At 44.2% G+C, this 15872-nt stretch overlaps 1 protein-coding gene across 1 annotated transcript; it reads left to right on the top strand.

The window, feature by feature from the left end:
- Positions 1-1579: 1579 nt before the first annotated feature.
- PPP1R2C (PPP1R2 family member C) lies at positions 1580-2492 on the top strand. The gene has a single exon (XM_072816001.1). The coding sequence runs from the start codon at positions 1685-1687 to the stop codon at positions 2309-2311; it is 627 nt and encodes a 208-aa protein (XP_072672102.1). The 5' UTR covers positions 1580-1684; the 3' UTR covers positions 2312-2492.
- Positions 2493-15872: the final 13380 nt, after the last annotated feature.

The raw sequence follows: 15872 nt of genomic DNA on the forward strand, positions 1-15872 counted from the left end.
TGGTTCTTTCATGCTTTTGCTTTTGTGGTTCACAAATGCAGAAAGACCTTGAGGGAGAGAAGAGGAAGCAAAATGTTATCAGAAGGAAAAAAAATCTTGTGAATACTACCTGGAGGGGAGAATGTGAAACTGGATCTTAATTTCCTTTTTGTTTTTCTTTTTTTTTTTTTAGAAGAATGTCACTGCCTATGAAATATGAGGCCTGTGAAGGACAAAATGTTCCAAAGTCACTCCTCTAACAGCCCCCAAATTCCACATACGGGTTTTTTTTTCTTCCTCACGTGACTGATTGGCCAAATTGTAAGACTGTAAAGGCTTTTCTCTGTTCACACATCTCATTCTTCCAGTTCCCCATCACCTCTCATTATTCACTAGATAAATATTCTTGTAATACCTACTATGTGCCAAGTACAGCGTCATGTTGTGAAGATCCAGAGTGGGAGATGATCATGAGCCAAAAAACACATCTTCCTTCCTCTCTCAGAGTTTCCCATCTAGCGTCCACAGATAGTATAATCACAAGTGCCAAGGAAAATAATAGAGGCCATGATAGCACAGGAAGGCCTGTCTGCCCTGGGGCTCGGGAAACAGGCCCGCATAAGGCAATCATGTTTGAGCTGAAAACTGAAGGGGCATTCCAGACTGAGGGAAGAACCTGGAAATGGCCTCTGGGACAAGAAGGAAGGTGGATGCTACTGGCCACAGAAAGGCCAGAATTCAAAGGGGCGGGGGGGGGGGGGTAATATGCTCCAGATGTATGAGCAGTTCAGAGAGCTGCCTATTTTGATCTCTTCTGTTTTTTTGTCTTTATGTTACAGAAAATGGGCAGCTGTTAAGGGGTTTGAAAGGGAGATATGACAAGATTTGATGGGTGTTTTGGAAAGACCACTCTGGCTAGAAGGTGGATAAGAGGTTGGAAGGCAGCAAGAGGGGTTATGGGGGGAGCAGTTCAAAGGCTGTGGCTGTATTCCCTGCAAGAGATGGTAGTGACTTGAAATGGGGTGATGGTGGAAGAGAGAGAATCGGAGAGTTTCTTGAGATATTTAGGCCAGTGTCTGAGGGCTGGATTGGAGAGTAAGGCATGGAGGATGATGCCAGGTTCCAGCTGGTGTAAGTGGCTGGATATGGGGCCATTAACCAAGAGGCAGAGTAGGAGAGGAAGACCAGGGGTTTTGTGTGTGTGTGTGTGTGTGTGTGTGTGTGTGTGTAAGTAGGTAGGGGAGAGAGAGATGTGCATGGCAACAGAAGGAAGGAGCAGAAGATAATCACCCCTACACCTCCAATCTCTCCAGCCATAGTAATGACTCAAATTTCTGACGGGACCCACAATGAGACATGTTTTACACAGCCTCCGGCACACAGACAGGCTGCACAGACGTTCACAACACAGTGCTTTCTTGTTTCGAGGGCAATGTGGGGACACTTCCTATATTACTCCTTCAAAAACCCCCAAACCCCGGCAGGGCCTGCAAGGCGGTGATGGCGGCCATGACGTGGGCCGTGACGGCAGTGGCCACCTCTGTGGCGTCGTCTGCGTTGTCCTTTTGTGACGCAGGGTCAGAGTCAGACCGCCAGCGCCTTGGGACCAGCGTCCAGAACAGACTGAGCTGCAGTTTCAGCCAGGAGAGCGGGCAGGCGTCTGCGGCGGCCCAACCCCCGCCCCGCGGCCCTTGGCTCCTCAGGCATGGCGGCCTCCGCCGCCTCGCACCGGCCCATCAAGGGGATTCTGAAGAATAAAAGCTCCACTGCTTCCTCTGTGGCGGCCTCCTCCCCGCAGTCCGGAGGGAACATCCAGGAGGTACAGAGAAAAAAGTCCCAAAAATGGGATGAATCCAACATCCTGGCAACACACCGTCGGGCCTACAGAGACTATGACTTAATGAAGATAAACGAGCCCAGCAGCCCCCACTGCGGCCAGCGAGACTACGGAGAAGACCCAGGGAGCGACTTGGACGCAAAGGACACCATGAGCCCGGACGTCGTAGCTAAGAAACTGGCCGCCAGCGGGACCTCGCGATGGAGCCGTCAGGTGGGGGAGCCCGACAGTGATGGAGCACACAGTAGCAAGACCTTTTTCGACGCGCAGGAAAAGCAGCGGCAGTTCGAAATGAAAAGGAAACTACACCACAACGAAGGCCTGAACATCCAGCTGGCCAGACGACTCATCTCCAACGACCTGCAGCACGAGAAAGACGAGGATGACAACGGAGGAGCACCACGTGGTGCCAGCGAACACAGCACCGGCCTGGAAGAGTCCTCGGATGAAGTTTCTACAAGCGACGAACCGCAAAGCCAGCCGTCCCACAGCTAGCTGACCGTCGCTCCGCCCCGCCGCCGCCGGCCGCCTACCGCCCACCCGGTGGCCGCGACGCAGCGCTGCTCGTTGTCAAGTCCGGGCCGCAAGGGCCGGGACGCCCGGCAGTCCACCTGCCCCTGGATCACTCCATGGTGAACTTCTAAAACGACACATTAAAGGCAGAACGACTGCTTGATGCTGTTGGTGCGTGGTTCCTTGCGCCAGATACAGATCCTGGGAGCGATTTCAAACCGCGTTCCTTAAAAAAAATACGCTGGGTGCTGTATATGTTAGATAGCTCCCTAGATGCGAAGGGGACTAACTTATGCTCGCTTGTACCTGTGCTAGCTTCCTTCATGTGTTCGCTTTTAGAGAAAGCTTTGGTTACGAAATCAAAGCGCAATAGGTACAGTTAGGTTACTTAGTCTGATGAATATTTGGGCTGAAAAAACACCTGTCTTTGGGGGGATTTGCCTGTTTAACTGGGTGTGGCAAGAGTTGCGTTTCCTTTGGCTTAGTGCCTTTACATTTTCTCTGAATTTTCTTTCAGTGCTTAACAGGGGAATGCTACCTTTTTTTCCTCCACAAAAAAAAAAAAAAAAAAAAAAACTTTTTCATTAATTACTGGGTTAAAATTGTGCCAGTGTCTATTCGGGCTGTGTCCCGTCCACCAGGTGGGCAGATTTGCTGTCAGTATTTTAAAAAATCTAATGTTATCTCCGTACTCCCTTCTCATAACTGTCTTAGCCTCAACTCTTAGTTTCCTCAGTCCTCCGGGCACATACACACACCACCTTTTATGGAGTATCTTCGATTCTCAAGACATTGGGAACCCTTCCTTCTCTCAAATATTCTATCATTTGTTGAAACAGTGTTATTTCTACTTTGATCACTATGGCCTATTCAGTCTTCTGAGGTGTGGAGAAATAGGAAATAGACTTCAACTGCCAACTTTTTATACCTTTTTGGTTTATAGCTTGCTAAATAATTTGCTATTATTACTTTATTGTTTGACCTAGTTAGCTTTTTGAAAACTGAGCTTCTCTTTTGTGACAGATTCCTCCGAGCCAGTGACATGATTATAGCTCCTGGACAGAAATAAGTCCAAAGGTCTTTCGTGTGTGAATTTTTTTTCTTTTTATTTAAAATGTTACTGAGATAATTGGAGGTTCACATGCCATTGTGAGAAGTGATACACAGAGATGTTGAGCTCTTTTTACCTGGCTTCCCTCCGTGGATAACTCTTTTAGGGTTCCTGGACCCAGTCCTGATGTGGGAGGAGGGGCTTCCCTCACACTCAGCAAGCAATTCTCATGCTACCTGAAGAATAGCATCCAATTCCTCAGGTTAAGGATTCAGTCTTACTCCCATTTGAGACCCTAGTCAGTACCGGAGCCTGGCCCCTTTGCTTCTGACTAACCAGCTACAGATTGCGGGTTCCTACCACGAAGAACTTAGGTTTGATTAATTTGCTAGGGCAGTTCACAGAACTCAGGCAAAACAGTTACATTTGGCAGTTTATTAAAGGATATGAGTCAATAGCCAAATGAAGAGATACACAGGGGGAGGTCCTGAACAAAGGAGCGTCTGTTGTCATGGAGCTTGGATCTGGTTCCACAAGCATGAAAATTCTCTAAGAAAAAAAGATCAAAAAATCCTTAGAGTCTTACAGGGGCTTTATTACAAAGTTAAGATTGACTAAGTCATTGGCCATAGGCTAATTCAACCTTCAGCATCTCCACCCCCCGAGGTCAGGGGGTGGGGCTCACTTTCAACCCAATAATCACATGGCTGGTTCCCCTGGCAACCAGCCCCTGCCCTTGGGTGAGGTCTAAAAGTCACTTTCATTAACAGCAAGACACCCATTTCACCTTTATGGCTCCTAATTTTCTTTCAGTGCTTACAGGGGAATGCTACCTTTTTCAGGAACTGTGGATGAAGTCCAAATATATCTGAGATATATGATTTGGGTCATTGGGATGAACAAATATATTCTACTCATAAATCATTATACCCCCAATAATATGTTGCAAAACTATAGCCTGACGCTGCAACCCAGATATTGACATTAATACGATCAAGATACAGAACATTCCATCACCACAAGGATCCCTCATGTTGCCCTTTTGTAGCCACATCTGTTCTCCATTTCTAGAATTTTGTCATTTTAAGAATGTTCTATAAATGAAATCATACAGTATGTAAACTTTTGGGATGTACCACTCTTTGTATATCCATCCATCCACTGAAGTTCATCTGGACTGGTTCCAGTTTTGGGTATAACAAAAGAAACTGCTATGAACATTCGTGTACAGGTTTTTGTGTGAACATAAGTTTTCACTTTTCTGGGATAAATGCCCGGGAGTGCACTTGCCGGCTCGTATGGTGGTTGCAATTTCTTAAGAAACTGCCAAACTGTTTTCCAGAGTGGCTGTGCCATTTTATATTCCCACCAGCATATATGAGCATTCCAGTTTCTCTGCATCCTTACCAACATTTGGTGTTGTCACTATTTTTGAGTCTTTTTTTTTTATTTATTTTTTATTGGTGTTCAATTTACTAACATACAGAATAACACCCAGTGCCCGTCACCCATTCACTCCCACCCCCCGCCCTCCTCCCCTTCTACCACCCCTAGTTCGTTTCCCAGAGTTAGCAGTCTTTACGTTCTGTCTCCCTTTCTGATATTTCCCACACATTTCTTCTCCCTTCCCTTCTATTCCCTTTCACTATTATTTATATTCCCCAAATGAATGAGAACATATAATGTTTGTCCTTCTCCGACTGACTTACTTCACTCAGCATAATACCTTCAGTTCCATCCACGTTGAAGCAAATGGTGGGTATTTGTCATTTCTAATGGCTGAGTAATATTACATTGTATACATAAACCACATCTTCTTTATCCATTCATCTTTCGGTGGACACCGAGGCTCCTTCCACAGTTTGGCTATCGTGGCCATTGCTGCTATAAACATCGGGGTGCAGGTGTCCCGGCGTTTCATCGCATTTGTATCTTTGGGGTAAATCCCCAACAGTGCAATTGCTGGGTCGTAGGGCAGGTATATTTTTAACTATCCATTGGAAGAAAGACAGTCTCTTCAATAAATGGTGCTGGGAAAATTGGACATCCACATGCAGAAGAATGAAACTAGACCACTCTCTTTCACCATACACAAAGATAAACTCAAAATGGATGAAAGATCTAAATGTGAGACAAGATTCCATCAAAATCCTAGAGGAGAACACAGGCAACACCCTTTTTGAACTCGGCCATAGTAACTTCTTGCAAGATACATCCACGAAGGCAAAAGAAACAAAAGCAAAAATGAACTATTGGGACTTCATCAAGATAAGAAGCTTTTGCACAGCAAAGGATACAGTCAACAAAACTCAAAGACAACCTACAGGATGGGAGAAGATATTTGCAAATGACATATCAGATAAAGGGCTAGTTTCCAAGATCTATAAAGAACTTATTTTTGAGTCTTTTTTTAAATAAAAGTGTCCTGATGTCCCAATTTGCATTTTACTAATGGCTAATAATGTTGCACATCTTTCCACGTGCTTGTTTGCAAGCATGATACATCATCTGTGAAATGTCATTTGTCCATTTTCTAGTTTGATTATCTGTTTTTACTGTTGAGTTTTGAGAGTTCTTTGATTTGCAAATCTTTTCTTATAATCTGTAGCTTATTTTACCCTCCTATGGAGACTTTTGCTCTGCAAAAGGTTTCAGTTTTGATGCAGTTTGATTTATCAGTTTTTTCCTTTTATGCATGGTGCTCTTGGTACCCTACTCAAATGAATCCAGAACAATTTTTTTTTTCCAAATCGTGATTTCCTAATTAAGTGACATGGTCTTGGGCTGTACGGAAAATGGATTTTTATTTTTTTAAGTTATTAACTATTGAGTTTCCTTTGGAGAAAGAAATCTGAGTGTTCAGTTTCAGTTTCAACTCTTTATCAATGTCATCTCCTCTAGTAACTCCTCTCATGTTAGCCTTTGTTTACTCATTTTTCAGTCTGAGATTCAGCAAGGCTGGTCATTTAAAATCTGGGACATATAATAGGATAAATGGGTTGTCAAATAAGAGTGACTTCCCCTTGAAGGGTAAGGCAATTACATGTACCCCTAGACTTTGAAATTGTTTGCATTCCCCCTCTACATTAGTACACTAAATAACATGTAATAAGGCATAATAATATAAAAGAATGGTAGTCAAGAGCCACTAAATTGGTTCCTTTCAGTTGCAGCCTGTAATCTGAAAAACACTGAACTCAGAGGATCTTAATATTTTCAGTTAAAGGATTCTGTTCTTCTTCGTATGCAAATATCACCTGGGAATAACATTATAGGTGCTTATAAGCCATTCACAACTTAGAATAAATGAAGAAGAATTTGTATCAAGAATTTGATTGGGGAGTAGGCCAAAATTGGGGGTCATTATAAAAACAAAAGGAGAGAAGGAGGTAGCCAGAGTGAGGGGTTTGGAAGGGAGGGGAAAAAATGAGGGAAAAAAAAAAAAAAGAATGAAGGATTGAATTCACTGGCTCTAAAAGTTACGACTGGCTCTCAATGAGTCATTAACTCTCTGAACTATCATAAAAAGGACACAAAATCTTACTGACGGGATGATAAGGAAAAGAATAATTCTCTTTTCCACCCAACCAAATAATTATATCAATACTATTACCAGTACTACGACTAATAATTGCCATTTACTGAGTATATGTGACGTGTCGGACACTGTACTGGGGCTTCAAAAACACTGTCTCCTTCAGTTATGCCAACAACTCTTTGAAATAGTATTTTTCCCATTTTAGAGGTAAGAAAATTTATTTATTTTTTGAAGATTTTATTTGTTCTTGAGAGACACACAGAGAGAGGCAGAGACAGAGGGAGAGGAAGAAGCAGGCTTCCTGCGGGGAGCCTGATGCAGGACTTGATCCCAGGACCCCGGGATCAAGACCTGAGCCAAAGGCAGATGCTCAACCGCTGAGCCACCCAGGTGCCCCTAGAGGTGAGGAAATTTATAATAAAGAGACTTATGTAACTTGTCCAAATCCACAGCCGCTAAATGATGGAATCAGGATTCAAACCCGGGCCCGTCTGGCTTCCTCAGGCATAGTCTTCCCCCCACTATACAACACTGGCTCTGTGCAGGTCCTTGGTGGGGACTGAGGCTTCTTCCTGCACAACTCCTAAGCACACATGTCTACCCTGACAGTGCATCAAGGGCTGCTTTTCTGTATAGCTGTAAAGAGGGAGTGGTCTAAGGAGAATGTTCTCCGGTCTAGAAGCTGCCCTCTCCCCCTACACACGCTGCTCTGAGCCTCAAGTTCTAGTGCTTCTCCCTCCCACCCTCTGCTCTGAGCCCTTGCTCAGCAAAGAACCTGATATATTCACTCAAAGATACCACTGGATGAATGGAGCATATGTATCAATTGCACTTTCAACAATCCTCCACATGCAGGCTGATGGCGAGGAAGCATGTGGAAGGCCAGGGGAGTGGTGAGGGAGAGAGGCACATCAGGCTGGAGCAGAGCAGAGAGGAAGGAGAGAGGGAAAGAGGGAAGAAGAAATGAGATGAAAGAGCCAAGTTTTGTAGGGAAAAATTTTTGTAGGGAAAGAAACAACAGCACCCAAGACCATAAACCTCTTGGGTTTTTCTGATGTGTTAATAATTGTGTGTCCTTTTCTTGGGTTATTGAGCCAGTTCCTCTCTGTTTTATAAATGGTTTATGAGTCCTGCGAGTCCTGTGCTACCCTGGTGACAAATCAGGTCTCTGTGGGGAAGGGGAACTTAGCTAGAAACTGGTGAGAGGGGACAGAGTGAGGAGGACAGATAAGTAAATGCAGACAAAATGAGGTGCTGAAAAAGACATTTGAGAATAAGAGAGTGATGATGTGTGTAGGGTCACACCACTCAGAAGCCACTTCTGACATTTGTCATCAAATAGCCCCCTTCCCACTCTTTCTTTTTTAAATATTTTATTTGTCTGAGAAAGAGAGATGGGGGGAGAGCACAAGCAGGGCAAAGGGGAGAGGGAGAAAGACAAGCCTACTGTCTGCCGAGCAGGGAGCCCGACTCAGGGCTCCATCCCAGGACCCTGAGATCATGACCTGAGCTGAAGGCAGACGCTTAACTGACTGAGCCACCCAGGCGCCCCTGTTCTCTAGCTTTCCCCACCCCTGCCCCAGTCTCAGGTGGCAGTTGAGTTTCCCCCTCCATGTTGGTGACTGTTCACATTTTTGTTTACCCAATACAATATGGCACTTGGAGCAATAGGATCATTAAGAAGAAATGTGGGCAAGGAGAGAGATGAAGGATGGAGACTCGAAAACCCAGATTTGTGGTGGAAGACAATCCGAATTTTTTTAAGAAAACACCTGATCAAATTAGTGCTGCCATTTCAACATGGGGGGGGGGATTCAGTCCATACACAATGGATGCGACATTTAATACACATCAGAGGTGGGGGTGAAAGAGGCTGAGCTCTCTGCCAGTGTCCACACTGGTTGAGCTTTAGCACCTGAAGCTGCACACGCAGGGGTTTTTGGAGGATTTAAGGATGCAGTCTGGGAAAAGTCTGGGGAAAGCCAAAAATTATGGGTGCATGTGTGTTCATGTGTGTGTGTGTGTGTGTGTGTGTGTGCATGTGCGTGTGTGCAGGGGGGGAAGTTGCCAGAGGCTTTCTTCCTCATCAGTGTAAACACAGTTCTCTAATACAAGGTTATACATTATTAGCTCCTAAAAAATATAAAGGATTGTTTTTATCACTGTGTAGGCAGAGCGTTTTTGCATCACGGACCCTGCCTATGCATGTTGGATACTAATGTCTTATTCTTTCAAGGAGCCTTTTTTTTCCTCTTCCTTTTTTCCCCTGTTTTAAAGCAGACTCTTTGAAAGGTGCATATGAACCCGGTTTCCATAGCAATTGCAAGCATCAGTGATAACCCAGAGCTTCTAAGTTATAATATACAGGCTACCCTATTAATGGGTTTCAAACTGCATTTCCATGAGACAACAGCTCAGCCACTGATAGATAAGGTCAGACCCCATATCCAAACTTTAAATTAAATCAGGATAGATCAAAATGCAACAGAAGGAGTGTCCTTTTGGAAAGTGTGCTGTTAAAAAAAAATATGTTCTTTGTGGAAGCAAAACAGTTGCTTTTGTGGTTTGTAATGCCCAGATGGAAAAATCCTAAAACAGATAGAGCTTCTTCTGGGTTATTAATGGCATGTTGTCATTTCCTTATGCTATTTGTGAGCGAGGGTTCCCCCCACCCCCTGCCCCGTGGTAGCTCAGACTCTAAGAAAGCACATAATCCTTTGCTCCAGGAAGAACAGATGTGACAGTTAATTCTTGCCAGGTCTGGAATAACACTAGTTCAATTATGATTTATTAAGTTGTTTATTCATGCCCTAAATGTTGAGACCCAGTGCCTGTCTTCAAGGAGCTGCCAGATTGGTGGAGAGCTTGGCCTTGTCACCAGGCCACTTCTATACTGTGCAAGAGTGCTGCACAGGGGGACCGAAGAGGCATTGCCAGAGGTCTGGAAGTACTTGAAGGAGAAATGGAATTTCACCAAGATAGGGAGGCAGGCCCTGGGAGACTGGCATTCCAGATGTAGAAAAGAGGCAATATGGCCTTTGTCATGACCTGCAAGGTATCTTTTCCGGACAAAATGAGGGATTACAGAGGCAAGAAAGGCTCTGAAAGGGTTGATGTGCCGCACAAAAGCAAAGGACCTACTGCTAACATGTTCAGCCGGAGGACGACACAGCCAGACCCTTAATTTTAAAAGCCCCTATGGCTACACAGTAGGATCTGGAGTGGAACGGAGTAGGGTGGACAGAGCTGGAGACAGGAGCACAAATGTGACATTGGTCTCAGGAAGTGAAAGATTTTAATGATCAAATGCCAAATCTCACCTTTCACTCACAGCCGAGTGCAACCCTGCTCCACGTGATGCCAGGCAAAGCGTGGTCCATAGGCTGGTGGCATCGTCATCACCTGGAAGCTGGTTAGGAATGCAAATTCTCAGGGCCAGCCCCAGATTTACCTGAGTCAGCATCTCTGGGGCTGGTTTGGGCCATTGGGTGCTCTTAGAAGCTTTCCAGGGGATTCTTATAGATGTTCAAGTTTAAGAAGCACTCCTCTACAACACAGCTTTTTATTTTTTTTTAAGATTTTATTTATTTACTCATGAGAGACACACAGAGAGAGAGGCAGAGACACAGGCAGAGGGAGAAGCAAGCTCCACGCAGGGAGCCCAACGTGGGACTCGATCCCGGGACTCTAGGATCAGGCCCTGGGCCCAAGGCCGCGCTAAACCGCCGAGCCACCCGGGCTGCCCACAATACAGCTTTTTAATTAGCTGACCTCAACTCTGTGGGACAGACCTCACTGTTACTGCGTGTGTGCACACACCTGTGTGTGAGATGTGTATACGATTTTGCAGAAATGCATCACATTGAATGGCAGGACTGTGGGCAGGTGTGCCCAGAAGCTTCCACAGGTATGCTGACTGATTCGGATCACAGCTGTACTCAATCTGTCACCACCCCTCCCCATGCTACTCTTTTCCTGATCCTTCCTCCTCACCTTCCTATACGCTGTCCTCACCCACCGACCCGCACACAGACACGCAGTCACCGGTGCCGCGGGCATTCCCACCGTCACTACCGAGTCCCAGGATTTCTCCACATTTCCATCTTTGCTTGAGCTCTTCCTTTTTCCCAGAATATATGTCTTCCTGTTTTTTACTGCGTGTTCTACTTTCTTCCACATTCCAGTGCAAACCGCACTCCAAACTCCCAAGTCAGAATAGTGGGTGCCTGCCTTGGGGGAAGAAGAGCAGAATAATTGACAGGAACGGATTTCCAGTCCCAGAGATCTAGATTTGAACCAGGGCTCTGCTAAACATCAGCTGAGTCCACCCGAGGTGAAGCTGGTCACCTCTCTGAGTCGAGTTTCCTCACAATCAAATGAGGAGTAATCATAAATCATACCTTCCATTCTCGGCTGTTGGAATGATTAAATGAAAAGATGTTAGTAGAACACATGGCCTCTAGTAAGTATTCAATAAACAGGAGCCAGTATTATTTTTTCTCATGTGCACGCATTTGCTCTGCATCTGCCGACGTGCTGATCATTTCTGTAATAGGGTGGGGTATATCTGAGCCTATCTCTTTTCCCCCAGCAGACTGAGGGCCCCTTGGGGACAGGAGCTGCGCACACACTCAGAGCTCATTACCTGTGTTCTCTCAAGCTCCAGAGCCATGAGCCATGAGGGGGCACAGGTGAAGACAAAGTGAAAAGGTGACACTCCCGAAAAGCAAGTCTTGAGTGGCAGCTGCTTCAAGTAACCTTCTCTTTGAAGATGTCCTTGGTGTTTTCATTGCCACTAAGTTCTGCAGAGTAGGAGATGAAATGGGAGGACAGGAAGCAGGATTTAGATGTAAAGCCAGTCTACATTTTAATTTTAAAATGCATTGAAACTTCCAGGACAGCGCCAAGTTTATGAAAGAAAGGAATTAATTCTGTCTCATGAATCCAAACCACAGGTAAGAACCACATTCAGGTATTTATAGTAACACACAATACTTTGTATTCCTAGAATGTTCCTTTTTTTCTTCTTCTTCTTCTGAAGTCTCTTTACTAGTTACTATGGACTTTGATAGCAACACACAATTTTTAGAGCTGGAAGGGGCCTTCAAGACCTTTTGTTCCAACTCCCTCACCTTAGAGGTAAATTTCTACGTCTCATAAGCGGCAGAGACCAAAAGATCAGCGAGGGCTTATGAAGCCAAGGGAGGTGATGTTTGTATACAGCCACAAGATCTCTCCTTTTGTATATGGGGAACATAAATTGAAGACAGATTGAAGTGTGTTTTCAAGTTGATTTGGGGGCTCCTCTTGCATTTAGAACTCAGGAAAGCCTTCAAGGAGCATCTGTCCTTTCTTAGAAAGCCTCCCCTCAGACCAGCACTGGGCACCCTCTCTCTCTGGTCGACACTGCTCCTTGGACAGCTGTGTGGGGAAGTGGAGGTACTTAACTCCTGTGGGGGCACCTGAGCATGAAGGGAGTATGGGAAAATAAGAAAGATCAAGGTGCACATGGGACAACCCACTAGCCCTGAATTCCTCATCTTTTTTGAGGCATTTGTGATACCCTTCTTTTTTTATTATTTAGATTTTCTTTATTTATTCATGAAAGACACACAGAGAGAGGCAAAGACATAGGCAGAGGGAGAAGCCTGATGCGGGACTTGATCCCAGAACCCAGGCATCACGACCTGAGCCAAAGGCAGATGCTCAACTACTGAGCCACCCAGGTGCCCCCTTGTGGTCCCCTTCTGCCTCGTCGTCCCCTCAGCCTCCTCATTTCGTGAGACACCCAACTACCCATGTCATGGAGTTGTTGGGAAGACTTCATGAAGTTACCCAAGGAGAGGGCTTAGAACGGGGCCAGGCACCGTTGCATGTATTTAATAATAAAAAAAAGGGTGCCCTCATCAGACAACCCTCAAGTGTTGCCCACTCTTCTGCCTCAGCTGAAAGAAACACTTGGCTCAAGATAATGCTTCCTTCCCAGGGTGGGCCCAAACCCAATGACTGATCAGTGTAGGGTTCTAAGGGGCCTGTTTATTTGGACGTGACTCAGGATGACTTTGAAAGGCCATTCCATCTTCAGAGCTAGCTGGCCAAGGCTTAGCCTTGAGACTTAATCACAGCTGGACTTCTTTTTCAGCCCAGTCCCTCATCCTTCCTCTCCCTCCTACTGGTGTAGTTCCCAGAGGCCCCTCTAATTACTCCCTGAGTCAGCTTCCTGGGGAAATCAACCTGCGACAGACCTCTACATTAGAAATGCTGAGCTCTGAATGATCTAATGTCAAACCCAAATGTCTCTGTTCAGTCCTCAGAAATGAGTCATCTATAGCTACTATGGAGTCACAGAGGTGTCTGGTTACTGGCTTTTTATTGGCAGGGTGGCATGCAAAGCTAATATCAAAAGGTAGTTGGCAGTGAGAAATAAACAGGGGACAGAACACCTGCCTTAAGCATTAGGGATTGCTTTCACAGGATCCCCCCAGCCCCACCCTGCTCCCAAATCTTCTTCCCAGCATAGAACCTGGGAGGATCCAGGGCTGCCCTTGGCCAGTCAGCTCTGCTGGAGCTTTAATCAGCCTGTTGTTCAGGTCCAATAGGGCTGCTAAATCTCTTTTTAAAAAAGATTTTTATTTATTTGACACAGAGGGAGAGAGAATGAGCTGGGGGGACAAAGGAAGAGGGGAGAGAGAGAAACAGACTCCCCTACTGAGCAGGGAGCTCAATGTGGGGCTCAATCCCAGGACCCTGAGATCATGACCTGAGCCGAAGGCAGATGCTTAACTGATGTTTAACCACCTAGGCGCCCCGCCAAATCTTTTTACCCACAAGGTATTGGGGATTTCTGTCCCATTAGTTTGTCCGATTTTGATCAGTAGTGACCCCCTGTATAGACACTGACTGATGACAATCTCGAGTCCAATGAATAACAAAAAAAATGTCAGCTCTATCTTTTAAAAATTTTTTTAAAAAAGGTTTTTGTTGATTTATTTGTGTGTGTGTGTGTGTGTGTGTGAGAGAGAGAGAGAGAGAGAGAGAGAATGAGCAGGGAGAGGGGCAGAGGGAGGGAGAAGCAGACTCCCCGCCCAGCAGGGATCTCGATGCAGGGCTCCATCCCAGGACCCTGGGATCATGACCTGAGCCATCCAGGTGCTCTGAAGTATGAGCTTCATTCTTAAAAATCCATCCAACATACCAAAATGTGGATGGTCATGCCATCTGTTAGAAAAGACATGCAAGTGATCATCATGAGATGGAAGCACCTCTACGTTAACTCTGAAATTCACTAAAGGTTGATCATAGTTTGAATGCTATATATAGTTTTGGTGTATCAACTCCAAGACTATAATCTATGCCCTTCTGGTGCCTCATGACAAGGAAGAAGAAAATTGTATTTTAATTTTCTATTTCTTCTGGTCCTAAAAATTATCTTCTGTCTGTGACACTGGATTTTGAAAAATAGTATGATGGGGAACAATAAAAGTAACATGCATGCTATTTAGCATTACTTACTTATTTTCATGCAATACCATTAATATCCCTGGGGGTATCCAAACCTGTTTATATCCCATCTGTTTTCTTCCTGCCACAAATAAAACTTCCATGCCCTGAGAGGCTTTGATTCCACTGTTCTGAAGCTTCGGAAAGAATGTGTGCAAACATTCTGGAGTGGGTAGGCATCATGCAAGCAGAAGAAAAACAATTTTTTTAAGGAAAAATAACAAAAACAAAGGAATTGTAGAATCTACATCCTAAATCTCTTTTCAGGATCAGAAATAATAGTAACCACTAGCAGTAGAAAATATGTGCGTTGGCAGGTTCTTGACCCTCTGGGACTGCAAGCATTTTGTTTGTTTAAACATTCACCCTCTATGTATTGATGTGTTGGTAGTTCAACTCATCTGAGATCTGAAGAACAGTAGTGTCATAAACTTTCTGAAGAAATCCATTCAGTGAGTCTCACCATTATAAGTTCATTGTCTCGAGAGGGCCCAAGAATGTGGAAGTGAGTACCTAAATTAGGTATTGTCATTAACGCCCGTTGTTTAAATAACTTTAATCAAATATCCTTGAACTTGAAATGTTACAGAAATTTTGTTTATATTCCATCAGGAACACAAAAGTGAGTGATTTAGTCTTTTAACTGGGCCAAATGTTTACTCAATAGCTACAATACATTGTGACGAAGATTTAATAAGCTGGTGTTGAGAAGGCACAGATAAAGGATATTGAATGTGTATTTTAAATAGATCTTCCCCCTCTTCCATACATTGGATTTGCATAGCATCACATTGTTGGTTAGTGGTTAAGGAGAAGAAATAGAATTTTATGATCATAAAACTTGAAATTGGAGTCAGAACGCATGAATTTGTATCCAGGATCTGTTTTCTATTAACTGACTCTAAGAGTGGCTTGACTTATGGTGCATAGTTTTATCATCCTAGAAGGGACTAAGAGACAATTATGAAGAAAATAACAACAACAACAAAAATAGCTACTATTTCTTGAGCACTTATTATGTGTTAGGCCCTGTTTTAAGTGTTTACAGATATTCTAATTTCCTACCATGACCCTTTGGGGACATTACCGTTATTAATCTAAGTTTACAGATAAGAAAATCAGGTATGAGAAAAGTTAGGCAGTTTGTACGGATGAAGATAGTTTTGAGCAAGTTAAGTGAAATCAGACCAGAAATAAAGCAATCTAATTGTCTTCACAGCTCTGCAGCAGCTAGTGTAACCTGATAAACCTACCTTAAAGGCTTGTAATGAGGCTCAACTGAGATATACATAATACTTTGTAAAACTATAAACTTTGTGAACATGTGCATACAGATTTTAATTGTGCAGTAGGTGTAGTTTAATAACAATTAACATTTGTGGACAATTATTAAATTTGGATCATGTATAATTTAGTAATAGAGTATGCCAACCAGCATTTTAATATTTAGAATG

Source organism: Canis lupus, chromosome X (genome assembly GCF_048164855.1).
Source record: "Canis lupus baileyi chromosome X, mCanLup2.hap1, whole genome shotgun sequence".
Taxonomy (NCBI): Eukaryota; Metazoa; Chordata; class Mammalia; order Carnivora; family Canidae; genus Canis; species Canis lupus.

Excerpts from the sequence above, each read along its gene's own strand:
- PPP1R2C (XM_072816001.1), top strand. The coding sequence starts at position 1,685 with ATGGCGGCCTCCGCCGCCTCGCACCGGCCCATCAAGGGGATTCTGAAG.